At 42.4% G+C, this 20,522-nt stretch overlaps 1 protein-coding gene across 2 annotated transcripts; it reads left to right on the forward strand.

Moving 5' to 3' along the window:
• The first annotated feature begins 170 nt into the window (after positions 1–170).
• Positions 171–20,522, forward strand: LOC117771518 (lysine-specific demethylase 2B). Of its 2 annotated transcripts, none has more exons than XM_034601968.1 (21): positions 171–428; positions 928–1,072; positions 1,561–1,639; positions 1,776–1,822; positions 2,192–2,370; positions 2,490–2,596; positions 4,378–4,471; positions 4,996–5,149; positions 5,339–5,454; positions 6,230–6,356; positions 6,590–6,996; positions 7,095–7,181; positions 12,669–12,899; positions 14,424–14,567; positions 14,669–14,755; positions 14,853–15,188; positions 15,269–16,338; positions 16,432–16,595; positions 17,721–17,882; positions 18,273–18,491; positions 19,242–20,522. In XM_034601968.1, the coding sequence occupies exons 1-21, from the start codon at positions 384–386 to the stop codon at positions 19,421–19,423; spliced, it is 4,182 nt and encodes a 1,393-aa protein (XP_034457859.1). In that variant the 5' UTR covers positions 171–383; the 3' UTR covers positions 19,424–20,522. The 2 variants fall into 2 exon arrangements, with proteins under 2 accessions (XP_034457859.1, XP_034457861.1); XM_034601970.1 differs by having other exon boundaries at positions 14,862–15,188.

Consider the following 20,522-nt stretch of genomic DNA (forward strand, 5'->3'; position numbering starts at 1 on the left):
TGAAATTAGTATTGCAGAGCTCAGCAAATATTATTATCAAAATTAATAATAAATATATGGAATATATGGATATGCATAATAATATGGAACAAGCTTATTATGGCTCATACTTTCTATTTGAGTGACTTAGCTGTTCGTCATGTTCCAGTCATATGTAATGTTTGCCTGTGCACATATGATCGGTGTTGTGTCATGTGTGCTTGGTTGACATGCCGTGACGTCGTCCAACAATGTTTTGGTTCCTGGCGGTGACGTCACACACAAAAACATGGTTCCCCTTGTTTTGAACTCGAGCAGCGTGCTAAGTGCTGCCGTGACTCCGCCGCGCACGGGGATGCTCCCCCGACACTGAGCCACCGGGGAAACGGCGCCGACGAGAGAGGATGGCGGACCCCGCGGAGACGTGCCCTGAATCCGGACGCAGGCTGGTGCGTAGCTCCCCCATCCGCCGTGTTGTCGTTAGCTCATGAGGCGAGCTAATTAGTTAGCTAAGCTAACGTCTGCAACTACAGACGCAGGTGGTGTCGGTCAGTGCTGCAGGAGACCGAGGCACCTCCGCTTGCTTTACGTTTTACAACTTCTTTAATATGTGTCACAGTTCAACGCGTCAGGAGACGTGAGGGGAAACGTGCAAACATTTATCATTGTTGGGACACCACACACTAAAAAAAAAAAAAACCTGCTGCCATTAGGACAAGTGTCGTTTCATGATTATTGCACTTGACGTCACATGCAAGGAAAAACAATGTCACTAAAAAAAGCGTAATGCACAAGCAGCCCAACCTGAATATGAGCCTTTAGTCAATCCCGTGTTAAAGTTAGTAGAGACATGGACGTGCAGTCTCTTGTGATGGTGTGTTTACATGCAGATGCAGGGGCCTTTGTGTTTCTAGTGTTATGTCATGTGTTGTCATGTTTGGATGGCAGCGCTCCATCTGCCGGAGGATGTACGATGAGAACGAGGACCCGTCCGATGTGGAGGAGATCACGAACATCCGAGGGTTCAGCGTCGAGGAGAAGCTCGTCAGTGACAGATACAGCGCGAACTTCGTCCACTTGATGGAGGGAAAAGGTAATTTACTACTTGCACAACATTTTTATTTGATTTGACATGTTCCTTATTCTTTTTTATTATTATTATGCATTTTGCAATAAAATAAAGTTCTTTCAGTCCTTTTGGTTTGCGACATGCATATTACTTTATGTTCTTTTTATTACTTACCTCAAAGCACTCTGATCCCTTTAATCATTCAGTGTTTATCTACATTCTTACCACCAGTTTTCACAGCCTTTTTTCCTGTTCACTGTTCTTTTATAGTCATATACTTTACTCCTACTTATAATTTTAGTTCTCTGCACTGAGTTTTACCTGTCTAGGATATTGCACTGATGTCAAAGTTGTTATCTCACTTGTTTTAACTTGTTGTCCTGACATGCTCTACGTGCCTTAGAATTGCCTAATGTCAAGAATATGCCCTCCGGGGACAAATATAGTTGTTTTCAATTGAATTTAATTTCTATAATTTCTTGGGACCAAAACATTCATGCATTGTGTTGCAGACTTCACTTATGAATATGTGCAAAGGGAGGCTCTCAGGATCCCTCTCATTTTCAAAGAGAAAGATGGACTTGGCATCAGGTGAGAAGCCATTTCTGTCAATTTAGTTGGTCAGAATAAACTTTGACTGTACTTTTTCCATATTTATGTGTGTGTTTTTTGTCTGTAACAAATTAATTGAATGTCATCTTGCCCTCTCTTTGATTCACATGTACAGAATGCCCGATCCAGAATTTACAGTCAGTGAAATTAAAGGTCTAGTTGGTAAGTTGAATGCTACAAACAACAACAACACACATTAAACCTCATGCATTCATGTTTTACTGATGTAGCAGCCAGACGTGCAAATATCTAATCGTGTTATCCCAGCTGCGAAACTAAAACTGCAAAGTGAAACCTAAGAGAAACAAAGTCAAAGCACGGCTGGGGTGTAGTTTCGCCATCTAGTGGAAAAGATAATGAAGTACATGCATATATAAGAATCTGTCATCAATGCAAAATGTCTCCATGCATAAATCTAAAGTAGCACGTTATTCTTTTTATTCAAACCTACAGACAGATTGTATCACATGTTAATGACAGCTGAAGCACTGGTCTGTGATTTTCACCTGGTGCCCTGGTTGTCTCTTGCAGGCAGTCGTCGGTCTGTGGATGTCATGGACGTGAGCACTCAGAAAGGCTCCGAAATGACCATGGCTCAGTTTGTCCGATATTACGAGACACCAGAGGAAGAGCGGGACAAACTCTTCAATGTCATCAGCCTCGAATTCAGCCACACAAAGCTGGAGAACCTCATCAAGCGGCCCACAGTGGTAAGATAACACTATGTATGATGTGGTGAAGGATTTTATAAACGTGACACTGGTAAAGAGTAAGTTTGACTAACAGCACATGTTGATGACTGACAGGGAAGTTTTGATTGCTCTCGCAGGTGGATCAAGTGGACTGGGTGGACAACATGTGGCCTCCTGATCTGAAACACAGCCAAACAGAAGCCACCAACGTCATCTCCGAGATGAAGTACCCTAAAGTGCAAAGGTATGAATGAATTGAAATGCTTCTCTGTCAGTCGGTGAGTAAAAGGTGACACAGAGTGAGATGTAAACAACACTTGGAGAAAAATTGCTGCCTCCTCGTCAGTGAATACAAATCCCCCTCTTATCTACAAGTCTCCTGCACCGCTCCATCACTGCAGAGCGCTGAATACTATCAGTGTCATCCACCTCCTGTGAGTGCTCCTGATTGTTGCTAGGCAGCAGAGTGTTCGATGGTGGAGGACGGTCTTTAACAGCCGTGGTCTGACTGCACAGACACCTCTCGGCCAATCAGCTTTGGGCAGTAGTACACGGCTAAGAATCCAAACCAATCGTGCCATTTGCTTTAACCCCGAATTACCTTCCATCACACACCACTCACTCTTCCACTCTGTCCCTCTCCTGAGTTGTATTTAATCATTGTAATTATATTTGTTAGACAGTGTTCATTGAGGTTAGGTGTTTGCTTTTAGTAGGGCTGCACTGGATGAAATAATAAGGAGCGGTTTTTAACAACATGTCAGGGATGCCCCTAACCCCTTTAGTGTTTAATTCCCACCAGCGTAGTTCATCTGTTATTTTACTATCTAATGAATATGTAGTGTTGGTGTAGACATGATGCTGAAACCAATATTTTTTATTCTATTACAACGTTATTAGAATACTAATGCTTTATCAGAAATTACAGTGTTGCCAAGTGCCTGCATTCACCAAAGTCCTGCCAGTTAAACTGTGGTAAACATATTCAACCTTTCAATCTTTACTTGCAGTTTTTACATAAGCAGGCTGATGTTTGAAGGCGTCACTGTAAATGTCTCCCTGTGACTATGTTGCCTGAAAAATTCCACTTTGTCTTTCACTCTCCTTTAGTTAATAATCCTTTTGTCCTCGAGGTGAAAAATACTGCACATGATTTGCTCACTAATCAGTTATTTGAAGATAAAAACAAATTATTGGCAACTATTTTGATTACATGTGATTTGTCATTTTATTTATTCCGTTGTGCTTCTCACATGTGACTTTAGGGTTTAACATGCTGATTTAAAATGTTTGCAGGAGTCTTAGTCATCTGTTGCCCCAGCTGCTCCAGTCTCATAATACTTCAGTATAACCGGGATAAACTTACGAGTGATAATATTGCAGATGTTTTAGATTAGAATTCAATTCATGTCTCAGCCAAAAATGACGTCAGTGTTCATCTAAAACATTTCTGGACAGCAGACTCCTAAACACGTTTCTTATTTGTAGCTGCAGCTTGCAAACCAAGTGTTGCGCTGTAGAAAGAGCAGAAGTACCTGTACCTGCGGTGATCTTTCAACGTCTTTACTGATAAATTCATTGCTAAGTTCATATCTACTTCTGCTCAGACGGGCTAAGTAGGTTTTAATAAACGGTCTCAGTGGGATGCACAACATAATCCAGTGTAAAGATTTCCTTGGCATAGATTTTTCTTAGATAAACAGAGCTGCGGCAGTCTGGCTGAATTAGTGAATCATTTATGTCTCGCTGCGCTAACTGTTCCCCAATTAACTTCCAGAGGAGAGATGTCCTATTGAGAACAATTTTCCGTGCTGCAGTTCTCAGTGTGAGTGATCTGTATGGGGTGTTTTTATCGGGAGCTAATGTTTTGTTAAAACACAGCTGATATCACTGCTGTCTTCTAAGTGGCTGAGCTGCGGTTTTTTCCTTTTCAGATATTTCTATGAATGTCAGTCTGTCAAACCTGTAAACTCTGACTATCTCATTTATACAATTTGCATCCTGTAAATGATTTTTCTCTCCTAGGTACTGTTTGATGAGTGTGAAGGGCTGCTACACAGATTTCCACATCGACTTCGGGGGAACTTCGGTTTGGTATCATGTTTTCAAGGGACAGAAAGTAAGTTCATTCTAGTTTCTCGAAACATATAAGATATTTTGTGGAATAAACCCACAATTTATCTCAGAATTCCAGAAATCTCTGTCTGTCTAATCTGTATGTTGAATGCACGTCTTGAAACCGTTGAGAACTTGGCATGTGTATTGCTAAGGGCCCAAGGAAGTGCAGTGTAGAATTAGGTGCAATACGTGCGATCATGACAACAGCACGTTCACGACAAGGGGCACGTTCACGACCACGCTCAATGACAGCTGATTCTCATAATAAACAGGTGAACAGCTTTTTGTGCAGCAGCGGTGTTGCAGCTTCAAGATTCTGCACCAGGTCTTTACCTGGCAGGTCTGGCTCAATTACTGCAGTTCACTTTTACAGTTTTAGAAAGAAAACTGCAACCAGCGTCACCACAGGCCAAACAAACAGCCCATTCCAAACAGGCAGGTTTAGAGCGGGCACATAGTTGATTATTCACCTTACCTGGCCATAACTGCACAGTATCACCACTAAATAAGGATTCCTCTCCTCAGGTGTTCTGGCTGGTGCCTCCCACGCTTCATAACCTTGCCCTGTTCGAGGACTGGGTCCTGTCTGGCAAGCAGAGCGATATCTTCCTGGGAGACCGAGCGGATGGATGCCAAAGAGTGGAGCTTAAGCAAGGATACACCTTCTTCATCCCTTCTGGTGTGTTGGCATTGTGGTTTTTTTTAAAGTTGCCAGGAGAAAAAAAAGATTAGCTGCCACTTAATCTAATCCACTTGTATGTAAAGCTTTACTTGACCATTATACCAGTTTATTCAGCTTGGCATGAATCTGCTTTAATCCCTCTCTCTATATATATGTGTGTTTTACTTTTGTATTTCTGTCATTAAGGGTGGATTCATGCTGTCTACACTCCTGAGGACACACTGGTGTTCGGAGGCAACATTCTGCACAGCTTCAACATCCCTATGCAGCTTACCATCCATGAGATAGAGAATAGGACCAAGGTAGGAGACTACAATGTAGTGTGGCTGAATTCTGAGCGGCACTATAATGCAATAAATTCTGCCTGTAATAAATGAGTTAACCTGTGACACAGTGAGAGGAGTGGGAGTCAGTGCAGTTGAGATTCAAGAGAAATTAGGAGTCAAAGGGCAAAATATTTGGCAGAAGTCAGGAGGATATTTTTCACTCTTAGTTATGACTTGTGTGATTTACGCTGAAAAGACACAAAGGGGCACGGACCTTGAATGTTACTTATTCAATGTGAAAGAAAGAAGCACTTTCCAGCTCAAATGGTAAATGAACTGCACTTTTCTGGTCTTGTAGATCACTCAAAGCAATTTACAGCTCATTTCACATTTGACCATTCACACAAACCATAGTACTTCTTTATGCAGCATTTTCTGTCTCTTGAAACGGAAACAGAAACATTTCAGTGCCACCTATTTGTTCAATGAATCCAGAATTTAATTGTTTTTCCTTGGGATAAATAGAATGAAAGTATTTTTGTATCAGTGTGATTTACGGTTGGCAAATGTAATATCCTGTTTTGTTTGTGTAGTTTAGCTGACATCACAGTTTCAAAGCTGTATATTTTTAAATTAATAAATGTATCCCTTCTCACTTCTGTCAGCTTCTGTCTGAGGTCTAAATATTGCTTGCAGAAATCTAACAACACTGATTAAAGAAACTGGGCTTTTTAATTACATGGCTTTATAGAAATCTGGTTTCCCACAATAACTTGCGTATGAATAAATGTTTTTTTGTTTCTGTTTTCAGGTTCATTCCAAGTTCCGTTTCCCCTTCTACTACGAGATATGCTGGTACGTCCTGGAGAGATACCTTCACTGCCTGACCAAGCGCTCCTACCTTTCTCTGGAGGTCCGTAAAGAGCCGGTGCTGATGGGTGAGTAAAGAGTGCAGCTGTCTCGTAAGATCTCTCGTGTGCCCTCGGATGTTGTTAAAGTCTTGTACTGCGGTTGTAATTAGCTCTCTCAAGTTACTAAATCTCTTATTAGATGTGAATAATGGATGAAATTTCTGATCTCCATCTGTCCTGCTGCATTCCAACGGGCTCTGCAGCAACAGACTTAATTCCGCAGCATGTTTTCACTATTCTCTGTTCTTTTGTGCCGTCAGACGACGAGACGAAGGCGAACACAGAGAGCCCGTCCTCTGACTCGAGGAGCCAGGACATGAACGAGGACTCGTGCGAGACTCAAGCGAGGGAGGACCAGGGTGAGAAAGCAGAGAGGGCTGCCCTGGATGGCCCCTGCTCTCCTGACCACGGGAGGGGCCAACACCTCAAAGCTGTTTTATCGATTGACTCCGAGGACAGCTGTAATCCGGGCTCCACTTCTCTAGATTTCCCCAAAACCCCCTCGGACTCTCCGGCCTCCGAGTCTCAGAATAAATGGACTCATTTGACAGAGTTTGAGCTGAGCGGACTGAGGACGCTGGTTGAGAAGCTGGAGTCACTGCCCGAAAACAAGAAATGTGTCCCAGAGGGAATAGAGAACCCACAAGCCCTGCTGGATGACATCAAGGTAAGAGAAACAAACATTTACATGAATATGTTTGATGTTATAGATACGATAAGATAGTTGTGACACATCATTTCTCTCTGTCCCCTGTGGCTGTCTAGCTTGTTTTAAAAGAACATGCTGATGATGACCCGAAGTTAGCGATCACTGGACTTCCTGTGGTGTTGTGGCCTAAGAAAACCATAAAGGTAAGAAAACTTCAGGTGCATTGTGACAGTTTCTTGTGCAGTTTATATTCATTTTATTCAAAGTGATACAAGTAACAGAAGTTTGATGTTATACACCTGTTGCTTAACTTATATTTTTGGAAATTTTATCTGAGAAGTTTGCTCTGTGAAGGTTTCTTCAATTTAAATAGTTGCCCTTTTATTGATGTTTATTATTTTCGTCTTTGTTTATTTTCAATGAAGATGAAGCTTCATCCTGGACTGTGTTGATGAAAGAGTCCTCTGTGAAATGGCTTAAACAAACAAAGACAGTTGCATGTAGCTGTTGTTTTTCCATTGTTGCTCGATGTTATCTTCTTTTGGAAAGGCAAACAAATGCAACTTTCCTTCTGAAACAAAAAAGCACTTTCAGAGGGGCCTACTGACGAACCTTCCAAAAGTTGTAGCTCTGTCCCCCCCGAGCAGGTAGAGGTGTGTCCCTCTGCTGGGCGGGCGTGGTTATGTTTCCCAGTACCTGGACCAGATGCACCTCCAACATGCATGTAGCTCATTCTTTTAAACTCTGACCGTGTTTAACATATTATATTTACCTCTGACAATAAGAAAAAGCATAATAGGTCCCCTTTAAGTGCTTTTGATGTTTGAATGTCGATATCACTTCGCTTTTGATTTTATCAAGACTTGAGCTGAGCAGGAGGCGTCAAGAGTGTCAAAATCAAGGTTCTTCATTCATTGAATTTTTTTTTTACAATGGCTTGACCTTGTTTAGAGAATAAATTGATGCACAGATGTTCATTTTCAGTGTCCTCTTAGTTAGGCAAGGCAGTTTTATTTATAAAGCTCTTTTCATACACAGGTATATTCAAGGTGCTGTGCAGGGACAGTAAAAACAACACAGAGACAAAATTAAAAGCAATTCAAAATAAAATAAAAATAATAATATGAAAAAGACAATAAAAAAAATAAAAAAGCGCACAAATAAATACAATAGTGGGGGCAAATTTTCTCAGAGTTTATCAGCCCAGATAAGGTAAAATAGAGAGTTAAACTCGCAAAGTGTGCCACAGTTGACTTATCTATTTTATCTTTTATATATTGTACATGCTTTAATTGACTGTGAATAATTAATTGAACAAATAACACATGACGGGTGTATCAGGGAGAGAAGCCTCAACAGGAGGGAGGATGTGCTGTGATTCCTATTGGTCTGCCCCCCCCCCCCCCAAACCTCCCCACTCATCCCTCCAAAGGCCAGCTGCTGGTCATGGGGCCTCTTTGTGTTTGCCTTTTGTAATGAGATGCCATCTGGCTCCATTGGCTGCCTGTGCAGAGCCTGCTCTCCTCTCCCTGTGATACCCGTCATGAATATGACTACGCCGCTTCTGCATTTTCTCTTTCCACTGGATAGAGGCGGACGCCCCCCCAGTAAATATTCTGATGCACAGCAGCCTCCCATTGGCCCTGTGCCTCCCAGCACCCCTCCTCTTTTTCATGGAGTTGATCCATATTAATGAGGCAGGCTCGTCTGTGTTTCCTGCATCTGCTTGTGGTATTGTGGAGCTCTTGGAGCGGGAGGGAGGGCTGTAGGCCAGACAGCAGTAGCAGCAGCAGGAGGAGGAGGAGGAGGAGGAGGAGGAGACTGCAGCCATGTCAGTTTGCTGTGAGCTGGACGGTGTGTGAAAACCAGCCATGGCCATGTCGCTGAGCGCTGATGATGAGGACTACGACTCAGACTCGGAGCAGGTTAGCACATCACACCCCTGCAGGCGGGCGTAGTGAGGCCACCAGAGGAATGCTTGTGCCAGACAGAGCAGTGAGCAGCATCACAGTGCAGCGAGGAAATGGAGCTACCTGGGGAGACATTAATTCAGTCTACCTTCTGAGCTCGGTCCTTGATTTTTTTTGTGTTTGTTGTAGTCTTTGTTGTTTTTATAGGTTTTTGTTTGTGTGCATTTGTGCGTGTGTGTGTGCATGCTTGTGTGTTTTTGTCCGGCGAATCCAGCAATAGGAGAAGGGCTGTGTTTATACAGCTCAGCGCCTCGGGGCTGCTATTGGTTGTTTGAAAGGAGAGAAGCAGAGGAGTGGGAATTCATGTAGATTCAGAAGATGAATCTTTCATGGTTTGATTGTAAAAGCAGAGGATGTGAATTATCTAAAGAATATCAAATTAACAGGGCATCATGCCAGGAGGAGAGCGGTCATCCTGGAGGGATTTATTTTATATTGCTCAGTGTCAGTGTCAGGTTGATCTGAGAGTTGCTTACACAGCAAGAAACGTCTTTGGTTATTTGATTATTTCTCTTTACTTAACTCGGAACCACACCCCTTTACATTAATTGGTTGGATTTGAAAAACATTGATTGCAGAATCTATTTTTTTTAATCTCTTATGTCTTCCTATTTGCATTTCTGTTTGTTCCAGTCATGTGAATGCACCTGTTCTTGGTGTCACAGTTCAGGTATTTGAAAAATCCACAGCAGGAGGAGTGACTGACTTTAGGTACAACAAAAGTCAAACATACCCACAGTGGAGCATCTATTACAGTATTTTCCCAACATCTTGAAAACATAGTGTATTTACTCTGAAGGTATTTTAACCGATTGACAACTCGTTTGTTTGTGTGTAACTCTCTTGCTCTACGTTTCCTGTTCTCATAGGTTTGACTTTGGCTGCATACTACACACTGTAACAGAGCAATCACATGTTACACATGCAGCATTCGCTTCACAACATATGCCACCTCTAAAGCTTAACAGGAAAGTAATCCCTCCAGGAACTCGTGAACCCTTTTTTTTTTGCCAAGTCAATTGTGTTCCAGGCATTTTCCAAGACAAGGGAAAGAGAAATAATGAAGTTTGGTCTGAATAGTTTGAGAAACTTCATGAAAATACAACAACAACAACAACAACCTGTTTATGTCAGCGTAGTCTTCAGGTGTTCTTCTGTTGCAACCAGTTATGTAATCGTGAATTTCCTCTGCTCTGATAAAAAACAACTTGTCCTATTGTTTCTTCAATCTGTACGCTCTGTCTTCAGGGCGATGTTAAGTACATGTACAGTAATTGATTTCCGCTGCTCTCCACAGCAGCTCAAGAGGTTCCAAGGCTGTGTCGGTGAACATAAGAGGCTGCCTCTCATAATGATCCCCGGCTGAATGAGCTCTGAAGAGCAAAGAAATTACTAGTTGGTCACTTGTACTGTCCAACAGAGGCACGTGTGTACACTAAATATGTGTGGATACAACAATTACTCACTAAATTGCTGCCAGCGTCATATTTTCTGGTCAAGATATGGTTGCAAATACACCACAGAGGGTAGTGACTTGAACTGAGAGGCGGTTAATTCCATCAGTGGTGTTGTTGTCTTGTGTTATTTAATTCTGTCAGAGAGATATCTGCTCTAGTGATCACCCACTTAGCAGCCAGTGGGGGGTTCAGAGGGGATTTAGGGGACAATGAGGACAGCTAAAATTTATAATCTTTTTTTCCTTCTGTCATTTTTTTGTATAAACCCGCTCACCTATAGTTGAAGTTACAGGTGTAATAACCATTATAAAGATGGTATATGTGCTCTGACATGAGCAGTTTGACTTGTCAGCCACTTGGATCTTGCAAAAACAGGGTTAAAGATGTTGTTGCTTTAGCCACTGCAATGTATTTCTTTTTCTGGTCTCATTCCAGTGTTAACCCCCCCCCCCCCCCCCCCCTGCACACCCCCACAACAGTCCTATACAGACTGCACAAGCCCCCCCCCACCCCCCCGCCCCCCCACAATATGTCCCTCTAATCCTGTCTGGTAACCACGTATCTGACCGCCTGTGTCAGTCTGTTTCATGGCTATTGTTAGAATAAATTATTGTAATATGCCTAAAACTGAGGCTGCTTTCTGTTTCTGTCAGAGGGTCTCATTACAGTTCTTATTGGTTACAAGTCTGTGTGTCATAGACTGTTCTGTTAGGGAACGGGATGTGGCTGTTGCTATGCTGACGCTAGGAAAATCTGCCCTGCCGATGTAACTAAAGAAATCTGATCTTCATTTCCAAGAGCTGCAGTGTTCCTCACTCGCTCTTTGTTTATGTCTTGCCTCATTTTTTCTCACGTGGCACGGTTGGCAGTATTTGGACATGTGGTTTTCATGGTAAAAAATGCACTGTTGTGGTTTTGGTTCCTCTCAGCTCTGAAAAGAAGCAAAAATATAAAACCCAAGAGCAATAATGATGCAGATCAAAAGCATCTCATCTCCATTACTCGCTTTTATTAAATAGAGCATATTTGATGTGTACTGTTATAAATCAGCCTGCACGCCCCCTAACACGGAGTAATGGGGTCCTGGTGATCCATGTGAGAAATGCAGCCATAAGTGCAGCTTCTCTTTGAAGTAGAAACATGCAAGCAAGTGAAGTGCTAAATCTGGAAGGCGCCTCTGGGGACGTTTCCTGATGTGTTTGTTTTCTCCTAGATCTTGTGCTTTAACAGCCGTGAATAATGTGTTTATGCACACTGTGTTTTTATCAGGTTTGTGTTGGATTGAGGTTATATATTACATGTGTGTGTGTATTTATAGATGCAGGTGCTGTTTTCTTTTGCATGTGTCTTGACTATTGACCCTGAATCAGAAAGGGCATATCCCCACACATCCAGCATTAACACTGACCCCATCTGAATTTGATATATGGTTTTGTTTTATTCTCATTATATAACATGATTGTAAGTGTTTATTATGGGGGCATAGAACCGTTATTAAATTAAATTAATGTAATTCAGAACATTGGATTAATTTGCACCTTAGTTAGTTTTTATACCTTCCAGTATGAATCTTAATAAATGGTTTAACAATTCACAGATTTAACTAGAATATCACTCAGTAGAGCGCATACCTCCACCAAGGCCTAACGGTCCCCTCATGAAACCTTATGACTTATTTGGATCTGCACCAAATTGCACAAACTCATGAATATCAGTCCTCTAAATGTGCCTGTTTTCTTTCATCAGGATCCATGAATTATTCTCTGAGAGATCAAGGAAAATGTTGAAGAATCTTTCTCACAATGTTAAAGAAAGTGAAAACAAAAGTCCTGGATCTGCACCAACATTTAATGGGTTCCTTCCTAATCCATATCACATCCTTATATCGGGTTTCATGGAAATCTGTCCAGTATCTTTTGTGTGATCTGTCTTAAAATCAAACAAACCAATAAACAAATGGACAGGGGTGAAAACATAACCTCCTTGGTGCAGGCAATAATATAAATAGAGTAGTTTGATGGCCATTTATTATTTAGTGAGATAAGGATCCTAAACCTCACTGTACTTATATTAATACGCTCTTCATAATGTTATAATATCATATATCATAGTATTCAATATCTATTTCTAGTAGCATACTTAATAAATAGCAGAATAATAAAGTAATAAGACAGTAATTAATGTGATCTTTGAATCTAGTAGTGCAATATTTGTTGGTTGATGGATCTAGGTTCTTGACACTGTATCCCCTTGATCCCTGTAGCCCCGGCCTCCCAATCGGCCGAAACCTAAGATGGCAGCCTCCCCTGCCTCTGCAGTCAAGCTGTCAGCCAGTCGGGGAACATCTGGTGCCAGGAGAAGACGGACCCGCTGTCGGAAGTGTGAGGCGTGCCTGCGGACGGAGTGTGGGGAGTGTCACTTCTGTAAAGACATGAAGAAGTTTGGTGGACCGGGACGCATGAAACAGTCCTGCATCATGAGGCAGTGCATCGCAGTAAGTACCCTGTTCTTATTGTGAATTTTGTTTTTGTCATTTTGTGAAAGACCCTTGATCACTTTGTTTTGTTCAATATGAGGCTACAACCATCAGTTGATTAGCTTAGCATAAAGGCTGGAAACGGGCTGGCAATGTTCCATGGTAAAAAAAAAAAAAAATAATGTTTAATAAACACAAAACTCTAGATTATTTTCATTATTATTATTATTATTACTTGTCATTATCACGAGGTTGCCTATGTACGAATTACGTAAATGAGATGTGCTGGTTGTTTTTTAACTTAGGTAACTGCTTGCTAGTGAACAGACATTGAAGTAATATCAATCAAGTGTATTCCCCAAAATATGAAACAACTAATTTAATGATCTCTTAATGGTTGTATTTTTCCTTTAATTTTAAGTACTTGACTTTGTTTGTGTGGTTTTGAGGTAGTTGTTAGGGTGTTAAACGTGATTGTAAGGGCAATACAAGCTGATTGGTAGTGTGTTTCAGCTGATCGCTAATTACTCTAGTTACGCCACTTGTTTGAGTACTTATACAATTAATAATAATAAAGCAGGTAGTAGTGGCAGCAGCAGAAGTGTTAGAAGGACTCACCAAGGACCATTCATCATGTGTTTGAGTGTTTCAGCACCATGGACAGAGACATGTAGAGAGGACAGGGTTGGATTGTATCTAAAAATTTTAAGTACAAACGGATAGATTCAGTATTAATGACCAATCACTGGAAAGTTTCTTCAGCTCCAATATTTCACACTTATGAGCTTAAGCTCTTCAGCAACTTTGTCCCACTTTTAAGATACGACAACATGTTTAACTCACACTTCACGTTCCCTCTGATGCTGTTTCAGAGGCAAGTTTATCCCACAGATCATCATTACCTCATCAGTGCCACGTGAGCCCATTTGTTGTTGGTAATTCACCTGGTTGGATGTTGTTAAATTCAAGACATATTGTTTTCAGGATGAATATAATTGAGTAAAAATCAATAAAAGGGGTTCAGAGCAAGTAATGAAAAATAACTGAAATATAAATCTATATATTATATAATATTATAATTACAGTTTATTCTACTGCACAAACTGTCATTGATGCTCAAAGTAAAATATGGGACCAGAATTATATGAAAACACAGCTTCTGCCAATCACATCAGTATTACATCAGTCAGACTGTGTTTCCGATTTTCTGGCCTCTCAGTTGGATAATGTGAGTGGGCGATTAAAAGCCAAGGCTGTGAAATGTTCTGAAATCACTTTGACATGTTTTCCTTCACATTTCAAACAACGTAGTGTTTATATACGTTTTAATCCCCTGATAACATATTCAAAACCCTGCAGAAAGCTAACAGCATTTTAATAGAACCTTGACTAATAGATATTGTATAAGTGTGGGTTAGCTTGTTTGTTAATCACAGTGAAGGAAACTGTGAGAGAGTAGGGAAAGACATGCAGATAATGGTCCAACCAGCCAGGACTTTAACCAGAGACCTGAATTCCAACTTTACTGTGTGTTTTCCGCAGCCTGTCCTGCCCCACACAGCAGTGTGTCTGGTGTGTGGAGAGGCAGGGAAGGAGGACACTGTGGAGGACGAGGAAGAGAAGTTCAACCTCATGCTCATGGAGTGCTCAATCTGCAATGAGATCGTTCATCCCAACTGTCTTAAGGTAATTCGCTCGATACATATTGATGTTTCTGTCATTTACTTTGAATATTTGAGCTGTTGTTGTCTTTCATAGTAATCTGTATATATGCTCCTTTCGTTCAGGTAAAAGATTCTAACGGAGTCGTCAATGACGAGTTGCCAAACTGCTGGGAGTGTCCAAAGTGCAACCATGCGGGAAAAACAGGGAAAGTAAGCATCTGTATGGACTTTATTTTGGATGAGTCTGAATCTCAGACTCTCAGAGCTAGTAAAATAAAGTTGTGCTCTCTTTGTTTCTACCCTTTTGGCCTCAAAGCAAAAAAGGGGGCCAGGGTTCAAATACGCATCAAACCTTCCCGGCTCGCTGCTTAAAGAAACACGGTTAATCCGGGATTCAAAAGAGGAGCCCGACTCTCCCATGGTGGCTACAGCAACGGTTACTGCGCTGACGACCACATCTGCTGTGAAGAGGAAGGCAGAGCGGGAAGACGTCCCCAAGAGGAACGACGAAGAGCCTCCGAAAAAGCGCCCCCCATTGTTGTCTCTGGATGGTACGCCCCGACCAAGGCTGGAGGACAACCCCCTAAGGAAAAAGAGGAAACTTTTCGACACCAACGATGAACCTGTGATTGTAAAAAAGAAGGTAAAAGCCTTTAAATTCACACTTGTAAAATCTAAATTCTAAGTGCTTAAAATAACTTTCTCCCTCCTTTTCTTTCTTAGAAGAAACTTTTGAAACCGGATGATCCCCTGACTCAGAAGCTGCTGCGTCAAATCAAGACCGAGAGGGATCACGGTGATGAAGAATATGACCAGGACGATCGTGAAGGAGATGGATTCTGCTTGGACAGGATTTATTCAAAGGAGAAACACGAGTACGGTGACGAGGACCAAGAGGAAGATGAGTTGGAAGAGGAGAAGCTGAAGAAAGAGAAAGACATTAGAGAGAACAAAGCCAAGGTCATGTTAAATCCACTGCTGAGAACATCTGCGGTCAGAGAAAGTGACCACTCCTCCTCCAACTCTCCCAGAGCTGGACCAAGCAGCGAATCAGGAGAAGCTCAGGAGAAGAGCTCCACTCAGCTTAAAGCTCGCCATCAGCGCCGGCGGCTCCCCAACAAAGAGCTGAGCAAAGAGTTCAACCAGGAGGTTCCTCAGACCGAAGACCGTCTGAGCAACCAGAACCACGGTTCAGTGAAGTCAGAGGACAGTCCAGCCAATCACAACCGGCGACCAGTGAAGAATGAGGATTCTGTGTCCAATCAGAACCGTAAACCACTAAAAACAGAGGACTCGACCACCAATCAGAGCCGCAGGGCCCTGAAAATGGAAGAGGGTGTGGTCAGTCAAAACAGACGGCCGCTGAAAGCGGAGGACAGCTTGACCAATCAAAACCACAGGCCGATAAAATCTGAGCCTGAGAACGAAGTAGATGACCAGAAGCCTCGATGGCCTGTCAACAACGGCAGCGGCGACCTGGGTGACTGGCTGCGGCATCGGGGGCGGGAGGTGAACGGAACGCCACGTGGCTACTCGCCCCTCGGCTGGAACAGGAGCGCACCCATCACACCCATGTGCCCCCGACCACTCCCCTGCAGGTCGCCGCCCAAATGTATTCAAATGGAGCGCCATGTGATCCGCCCTCCTCCCATCAGCCCCCCACCTGACAGGCTGCCGCTGAGCGACGGCGAAGCCCATGTGATGCGACGAGAGGTGTGGATGACGGTGTTCAGTCACCTGACCCACAGAGACCTTTGCGTGTGCATGCGCGTCTGCCGGACCTGGAACAGATGGTGAGTACAAGATGTGCCACGGTGTTGAAAACATGTTGTCCGCACTTCATCACACAGCGTTCATGGCAAAGTGTCCGCTGCGTGTCTCGCCAGGTGCTGTGACAAGCGGCTCTGGAAGCACATCAATCTGAACCGATGTAAGTCCATCACACCTCTCATGCTGAGCGGCATCATCCGGAGACAGCCAGTCGCTCTGGACCTCAGCTGGACCAACATCTCCAAGAAGCAGCTCAGCTGGCTGATCAACAGGCTGCCAGGTGAAGATACACTCGGCCAGGAAACACTGCGCTGTACTTGTGTTGTATAAACAGCCAGTAAATGAGATAAGATGCAGTTTTGGAAAGAAATCAGAGATCTCTGGCCGACATAATTGTGTGTTTGTTAAATATCACAGGAAACAAGGGATCTAAGGAAGACAAAAAAAAAAGCAGTATATGTTGAGAAATATCTAGTTTATGTTCAGTTTATCTGATTATATAATTATTCCATATTAAATAAGTGGAATAAAGTGAGGGTTTCCAACTCTGCAGATTCTTAGTGGTTATGATAATTACTTGCCAGATTAATTATAGAGCGATGAGGAGATGGTGACTCACTTTGACAGAACCTTACAATAGTATCCATTAGCACACGCAGTAATTTAACCATGGACTGTTTAATAAGTAGAGACATTCTGATTCTGATAATCATCACTTCCGTACAGGGTTTATAGCAAACAGCTGTTAGAATACTTTATACAAGTTGTTAACTCAGGTATCTGTTGGTATCTGCGGATACACACAGTCCAGGTAGCGTAATGCGGAAGGGAAAATTAGTATCGCAACATCTTTTGAAAATAAAGGCAAACATTAAAGTTATCAAAACTTTTGCCCATTTGTCAGTGTATTTAATTTGGAAAACACAATATACTACAGGCAGTCATAGTCCTATTTTCCTGGTCTGAATAGAAATGTGTTTGTGTTGCATGTGCAGGTTTTAGGAAGTTAGAGTTAAAACTTTTTGAACATGAGGCTTGTTTGAGTAACACGCTCCCATATGGCTCCTCCGTATGGATAATTGTGTCCCCGGAGGCTCCTGAATGTAGACGGTTTACTTTAGACTCTAGTACGGTGGGTTTGGTGCCAGGGAGATGATTTTCTCTGTCTCTTATTTGAATCTCTTTGCTGGATGATTCAGTTATTCAGATGGGAATATTCACTGCATCTGTGTTGTTTGATTTTGAGACCTCATAAACTCTGGAGACAGAAAATGGGGCATATTTCTTTACTAGACTGTTCATCAGATAAATCTATCGTCTGCAGAAAAGCCTTAATAGAGTTAGCAAAAGAACACAACAGATGTAGCTTGGTTTAACAGGATGTTTGGTCTTGTCGTCCCTGCAGGTCTGCGTGTGCTGCTGCTGTCAGGATGCTCCTGGGTGGCCGTCTCTGCTCTTTGCACCTCCAGCTGTCCTCTCCTGCGAACTCTGGATGTCCAGTGGGTTGAGGGACTGAAAGACGCCCAGATGAGGGACCTGCTGTCGCCTCCCACTGACAACAGGCCAGGTACCGACACTCTGTCTTAACTGTCTGAGAAATGAGTGGAGGAGTGAATCTAAACACATTTAATGTATGTGGACTGTTCCACGAGATGTTGATTCCGATCTGCACACAAACTTCAAGTATAAGGTCGATGATGATCTGTATTTTTCTTATTGTTGTAAAAATTGGTTTAAAAGACCAAAAAACTGAAATACATTAAATCACTTTTTGTGATTTTTATCGGTCCAAATGGTTTCTGGTGAAATAAGTATTTAACAATGAGACACAAATATGTAATTTCCATTTTTAAAAGAGGCTCAGTCATTTCCTAAAACATCTGGGTACTGAAGTTTTCAGCAAACGTTTCTCTGGCTCACTGTTAATCTCCACTCTTTTTTAATCGTTACTGTGCAGGTCAGTTAGACAACAGGAGTAAGCTCCGTAACGTGGAGGACCTGCGTCTGGCGGGGTTGGACGTTACGGACGCATCTCTGCGCCTCATCATCCGTTACATGCCCTCGTTATCCAAGCTGGATCTCAGCTACTGCAACCACGTGACGGACCAGTCGGTCAACATCCTGACGGCTGCAGGGACGACCACCAGGGACTCGCTCACCGACATCAACCTGTCAGGTACGAGCTTGTCTTTGTTGGCTGTAAAATCCGCCTGCTTCTGACTCACTTCCACTCGGGGATAGAGTTTGAATTTATTCAATATTGACGTATATCACGTCTTTAGCTGAGGAAACAAACTAGTGTTTCTACCTCATTAAACACAAACCTATAAATAAGCTCATACTTCACACTGCTGCAGAACACCCTCCAAAGTACCTAGTTTTTACTTCCAGACAGGGACCCCTGCGCCATTTCACAGACTTTTATCACCTTCGGTAATAAAAACCAAAAGGTTTCTGGTGGAACTGTTGCATTAATATATTCAGGTTGTACTCAATCTGTTTTTATAGATGTTGATTCAGCCTCATGATCATTTTGAAGGCTGTAGTTTGCGGTGTTACTTCTTGCTGCTCCATCAGAGGTATTAAATTACATGAAAATTGATTTTACCATTTGTTGGGACGTGCACACAGAGCTAAAAATAATCAGACCGTACACTTGTTGTCTCTTTGGATTGCCATTAAATGTGTAAAGCAGTGAATCATTATGGATACAGCTGAAAGGCAAAAGCATTTAGTCTTTCTGTGAGGCGCATCAGCCTCTTCATCCATCACCAAAAACATCGCTGAGTATAATCAGGCCTTTGGATTTCCTGTCCTCAAATATTCTAAAAGGGTTGATTTATCCTTGTCGTGGCTTTTGTCAGTGCAGGTGTCCCATCACGCATCACTTGTTCCCTCTCTTCTAACCTGATTTCTCCCCGTGCAGTCTGCAACAGGGTCACAGACCAGTCGCTGACCTATTTCAAGCGCTGCGGGAGCATATGTCACATCGACCTGCGATACTGCAAACAGGTGACCAAGGAAGGGTGCGACCAGTTCATCGCAGAAATGTCCGTCAGCGTGCAGTTCGAGCTGATAGAGGAGAAACTGCTGCAGAAGATCAGCTAGACAGAGTGACGCCGGAGGCACTTTGACATTTAACAAGTGGTGAAGCTACTGTCCACATGGAGGCAGCAGACGACTGTGCGCTCGCGGAGAGCGGCGCCGAGTGTCATCTGCAGACTACTGAGCAGACGGGGGGGAAGCTGTCTCTTCCTGTGCAGCCTGATGTTAAAGGGAAGCTGTGCTGCTAAGCCCGAATGTAAAAAAAAGAAAATGGAAATCTCGTCCAGTGAAGGCAATATTGCAAAAATGTTTTTTTTTGTTGTTTGCACCTTGTTTATACGTTATTTATTTCTTTGTATTGATGTATCATGATTATCCTTTGGGTGTTCATAGACTATTTTTTTGTTCCAATGCAAGGTTGACTGCATTATAGAGTAATATTTTTGTATCAGAAAGTGTTTCCTACATTTATGTGCAGTATTGAATGCACCAGTGTACAGTATCATACCATGGGAGGTGATAATCGTTCGGCATTACTGTTAAGCTCTTGTTGTCGAGAGGCATTTTCTTGCCAAACTGTAGGACGGTAGCTTGTGTTTGTGCGGGTGTGTTTTTATATTTTATTATATACGTGTCAGTGCCCTGGTTTCTGATTGGACAAAGGTACTGTACATTTTGTTTTTCATAAGACTTACATATGTTGCTATGTCCTCGTGGGAGAGAAGTTTTAAAAAAAAAGCATTTGCACTGATACAGTAAATATGAATGTGTATAAAGCCTATTTTTCCAACTCTAAAGCGTTCTGCTAATTCTACTAACAGCTTCTAGTTACTGGGTTATACCGACACATGCCTGTATACAAAGGTGTCTGTCGATCATCACTCTTTTAGTGTCGTCTGTGCTTTGTGACAGGAAGCGTTTTAGAGGCTGCATGCAGAGAAGAAACGTTTACAACACAAGTCAGTAGATTTAGTCACCGATAAATATTATAACCATCTGTCTGCTCCTTATCCTTAGCTGAACTCCACGTGTTAAAAAAAAAAACTAGACTAATGAAGAGGAAGCAAAGTCCAGGAGGAGGAAATTAAATTCACACGAATCTTTTAGATGAGGCGCTGGAACTCAGGTGTAATCCGTCAAACAGACAAGACACCAAATGATA

This window comes from Hippoglossus hippoglossus, chromosome 12, assembly GCF_009819705.1.
Source record: "Hippoglossus hippoglossus isolate fHipHip1 chromosome 12, fHipHip1.pri, whole genome shotgun sequence".
Taxonomy (NCBI): Eukaryota; Metazoa; Chordata; class Actinopteri; order Pleuronectiformes; family Pleuronectidae; genus Hippoglossus; species Hippoglossus hippoglossus.

Bases quoted from the DNA above. Each gene is read 5' to 3' on its own strand.
- LOC117771518 (XM_034601968.1), top strand. From the start codon at position 384: ATGGCGGACCCCGCGGAGACGTGCCCTGAATCCGGACGCAGGCTG. The intron at 1,823-2,191 runs GTAAGTTGAATG...TGTCTCTTGCAG, and splicing joins TGAAATTAAAGGTCTAGTTG to GCAGTCGTCGGTCTGTGGAT. The intron at 4,472-4,995 runs GTAAGTTCATTC...TCCTCTCCTCAG, and splicing joins ATGTTTTCAAGGGACAGAAA to GTGTTCTGGCTGGTGCCTCC.